The sequence below is a fragment of the Galendromus occidentalis genome, unplaced genomic scaffold (assembly GCF_000255335.2).
Source record: "Galendromus occidentalis unplaced genomic scaffold, Mocc_1.1 scf7180000077520, whole genome shotgun sequence".
Classification (NCBI taxonomy): domain Eukaryota; kingdom Metazoa; phylum Arthropoda; class Arachnida; order Mesostigmata; family Phytoseiidae; genus Galendromus; species Galendromus occidentalis.
This window is the reverse complement of record NW_003805508.1, coordinates 265,657-270,206: the sequence shown is the minus strand read 5'-3', so window position 1 is coordinate 270,206 and position 4,550 is coordinate 265,657. Positions and strand designations below refer to the sequence as shown.

Genomic DNA, 4,550 nt, shown 5'->3' with positions numbered 1-4,550 from the left:
ATAGAACTCACTTACATAGAGACACCTTAGTTATCCAAGTTGAAAGAGAGTAAGACATAGGTGCATAGTAGGGAATCGACGGAAGCTCTGCGACACTAACTTAAGTCAGACGATTTCAATGGGAATAGAATTCCGGAGGGGACAATCGACAGGGTGCCACAGCCTTGATTGACCGAATCGATACCTAAATTGACTTCGAATGAGCACAGCCATCGGTCGAAAATCGAGACTCATGCTCCTTTTCGGTTTAGCGAGCTGCCCGATGCTTACACGCTCGCTCAGCAAAGATCATGGTCATCATCAAACTCTTTTTTTCACTCGCCTTTCCCGAAGAGTTATTTCTTTACCAAGACGTTACGCGAAATTGCGCATGGCAACCCCACGGCACGTCCTTACGTGTGGAGTCTGCCGCGGTCCGAATGAGGATCGTTCCAGTCGCGAGCCGGGACCAGGAGGTTCCCAATAAGAAGGAGCGGCTTTGCGGCTTGAGAGAGACGCTCGAGAGTGAGAGAGAGGGGAAGGGAATGGCTACACGTAAATGCGGCGTAGCTCTCTCGTACACCAAGCAAGCGCGCAAAGGAGTGTAGTCTAAAGCATTGACAGCTGTTCAAAAAGTGAACGATATCTTCTCTGCCACCAGCATGCCGAATTCCGCCGAGACCGAGCTGAAGGCGGGTCATCCGCCAGCTGGTGAGTTGAGTCATTGTACGGTGCATCATCCACGAAACATGCCCGAGGATCCCCATCTTCTTGATACACGCGGATCTGACACGCAGTTGTTGGAAATTGCGATTGACGCTCCTATTGAAGGCTGGCGGCAGCCGGTCCGGCTGGGAACCGGCCTTGAAATTTCTCCTTGAGCTAGAATGACACCTCGTTTTTCTCGCAATCCGTGAATTCCGAAAAAAAATTCTCGAGTACAAGTGCGCAGTTTACGAAACAGCACGTGACGGCTCGTCGTACGCGAGTACGGCAAGAGCGATGGCATGCCATGATCCTCGGAACGCGGCACGGGAGATATTTCGGTACGAGATCCACCGAGAGCGAAAATTTCATTCTATCCATAGTCTGACAAGCAGTGTCTTATTAGGTGGGAAACTTCATAGGCTCGCATGCTGTCGAATGGATGCATCATGCCATGATGATGGAGGGTCCACTCGAGCTAACGACAAAGTCTTGGAGCGATCTCTCGAGGTTCAGCAGTTTTTCCCACATGAAACGCGTCGCCAACCATTTCTCGACCACGTGTGATATCGTCTCAGCTCCGTCACACGCCGCACTATTATTACTATGAACAAACGTGGGTCGAGCGCCGCCGCGTTCAGCGGCGTCGATCTTCGTGAGCGGTCTACGTGACTCTTGGTATCGCGTGGCTTTCGACCGGCTGCTCGATTGACTCGCTCAGCGATTGGGCGACGAGCAATAGAAACGCCGCCCGGAGCACAAACTCCGAATAGATGAACGAGCATCCTCCCTATAGAGCTGTCCTAGCCGGCTTGTTCTTTCGATCCGCTCGAATTTCCTGATGACGGTACTCTCGTCAGTGAGAAGGCTACGCCCGTGGAAACGCTCCCCGAAGCAAGTTGTCATCGAAAAGATTCGATTGCGAAAGTATAGGTTGCAGCAGAAAACGAGACACTATCTGGCCCTGGTAGCCCTAGCTTATTAGCAGCAACGGTTTCATTCGGTTTCCGGGGAGCCCCCGAGGAAGGCGAGACAGAAAATTTCCGGTCGTCCTCACCGGTATTCCCCCCTTTCCCCGAATTTCCGACGTCGTGGGGGCATTCCGCGTCAGAAGGTGGTTAACTCTTGGTTGCTCGGATCAAGAAAGTCGATGCTGCTCAGTTATCGCGTGGCTTGGTCTAAACCTGTTCTCAGCGGTATCCGAAATGTCTCCCTGCTGTGTGCCTCTTGATAGTTGCTGCCGGATGGGCATGCCGATATCCACTGCTGGCTCCGAGCCCGTTAGATCCGTTTTCGTTGGGTTTCCCCGGAAGAATGGCTACCTCCCTTGTATTTCGACGCGTCAAAGTTCCCTAGAATTCGCGACGATTCCGTCGATGGGTTCACGTAGAGGAAATTCATCGTCGGCGTAAATGAACCGCATATTGTTCAAATAAATTGATCCCTCCTCGATTGATTATGTGAAAAGAAGCTCGAACCTCTCTCAATCCTGCAGATAAGGCGGGTGGTATGCGGATCACTCAACACAAAACGGAAAAGACCGTCTCTGGCTCACCCCCTCCGCAAACCAACATCGAGGTCGCCTTGTCCAATTCCGCGGTTCAAACCCAGAATCGGCAACTCATCAATGGAGTCGTGGCTAAGGTAAGCGCCGTAAATTTCACTCCACGTCCTAGCTGAGCTGCATGCCCCCCTCGATCAATCGATCGCGAATTTTCAAGAGCCCTAGAGCGGCTTTCGGACGGCGTAACTTGTTTTCGACGTATAGACTCGCTCGTCCGTTCATTCAGCTCTAGACTAGTCTATGCAGTCATCTCGGGTCTCCGAGACTGCGCTTTCGACAAAAACAAGTCTGGCCTTTGTTTGACAACTTTGAACATTGTTGTGGATAGATTCTCGACGAGCTGTCTAATCGAGAAAGCAGCCCATTGTGGCGAGCGCTTAGAATATCCTGGTGGAGCCAAGCCTCCCTCCGCGCGCCTACGCCTAGGATCGGTATTTGCTGATGCTGTTCTGCGTTGACGTCACTGTATCGCTTATGCTCGCTTCATCGGACCTATCGTGAGGGGGTCCGCTTGGCGATAGCAGTCGTGGAGCAATATCTCGGGACACGAATATCCGGATCACCGCGAACATTTTCCATTCCAGGGCGATGCTGATTTTCCTGCAGAGGCGGTCAAAGCTTTCCATGAGAACAAGCCTCTGCCAACCCATGATCTCCGACCCAAAAACAGTCAGCAGCCGAAGTTTGTCCAGCAACCGCGGAAGCAGTAGACCACTGCCACTTGTTTCGTTCCTTCTTCAGACGGATGCTACGATGGAATGAATCGATCGTTCAAGTCGGAGCGACCGACAGAGTGTAAATGGAAGATTCCGTCGATAGTGTTGGTCTGAGTATCGATGTCGCCTTGGCGGTATACAGGAGCCATCCTTCTCGAAGGAGGAAGGACCAGAAGTGTACAGACGGCCGCCCTATCGGCTCCTCGAACGGTTTGAGCTGCGCTATCATATTGTATCAGATGTCCAATGGAGCCATAGTGCTTGCAAAGAGCGGACTTTATTCTTCTGTCGCGAGAGTCTCTGTTGCTGATAATGGAACCTGGCGGGGTCCTCTACCGAGCACCAGCGTCCCATGTCGTACCGATCGGTATGTCGACACTCGGAATCCTCGTCAGGAATTGCGCTCGGAAATCGATACATTGATACATTAAAAATAAAGAGAAACGGAAATCCAGAGACTCTATTCTTGTGTTATGTTTATCCGGTGAAGGATCCAGTCTCGGGGAGAGAGTGAATGGATGAGCTGGTTCGGACGTGCGGCGAAATCGTCTATAACTTCGGAATCGGTGGATCACTGAGACGGGAGACAGCTTTAGTCAAATAGACGCTCACAGCCATGGACAGGAGTAGCGATCAGCGTTGATACGAACGTGGGTTCAAATCAGAAATACGAGACTTTCCGTCTGAAGGGACTCCGCGATTGAAGCGAGAGAAAGATTATATTTTCCGAAACTTCGATTTTATTCTTATTGTCGCTATATCTGCAAAATGAAAGATTTCCGGCTCTTGATTTGAATGCAGGTAAGCTTTCGTTCGTATTCCATCCAAAGCCAGAACAATCTTTAATAATGTACAGGTATCGGGCTCAGGCGAATATCAATAAGTGTATATATTAATAAGAAACTTTGCAATCGCACTAAACACGAGTTCGGGGATGATCAAGGAATATTTCATGCGCGAGAAAATCAGGCGCGGGGAAAAACTCAAATTCCATCCACAAAACCTCTAGAGAAGAAGAAGGAGTCGAGGCAAACTTCCCCGCAAAAAAAAGTGGACTAGGGCGGTATGGCGAGAACGGTAAAGACCTCAGATGCGTTGCACCACCGCGGCATGTCGCGCGGCGGTACGAACACGCGAGAGTACAGGGTTGCGTCCCAACTCGTTCGTATGTTTTGCGCGCAAGAAAAGGAGATTAACGGACCAACGAAGGTAAGCGAGGGAGGCCAGAGAGATAGATCCTCCTGACCGGAAGGCCGTGAGGTCACAGGTCACAGACTTGATTTCTGGCTCAAAGGTCTCTCTCGATCGATTTTACAGTCTGCATTCAAGTAGCAGAAGGAATGTCTCTGCTTGATCTCCAACTAGTCGATCGATCATAGCATCAGGCGCACCGATTCTAAATGCCGCGCTCTTGATCGATAGCTACAACACATCAAAGGATGCAATCTACAACAGAAAATGAGTAATCTGCGATTCCCGTCGATAAGTGTAAATGATACCCAATCTAAACAGTGGCACATTAATTTTCCTCCAAGGGTCGATGTTCGCTCAACCAAACTGTGGAGGAAGCTCCACAGAAACGAATG

The 4,550-nt window shown here is 50.4% G+C and overlaps 1 protein-coding gene across 1 annotated transcript; it reads left to right on the top strand.

Moving 5' to 3' along the window:
- Positions 1-534: 534 nt before the first annotated feature.
- On the top strand, positions 535-3,427 carry LOC100902231 (death-associated protein 1). The gene is made up of 3 exons (XM_003747419.1): positions 535-690; positions 2,180-2,328; positions 2,833-3,427. Exons 1-3 carry the CDS (start codon positions 642-644, stop codon positions 2,956-2,958), a joined length of 324 nt encoding a protein of 107 aa, XP_003747467.1. The 5' UTR covers positions 535-641; the 3' UTR covers positions 2,959-3,427.
- Positions 3,428-4,550: the final 1,123 nt, after the last annotated feature.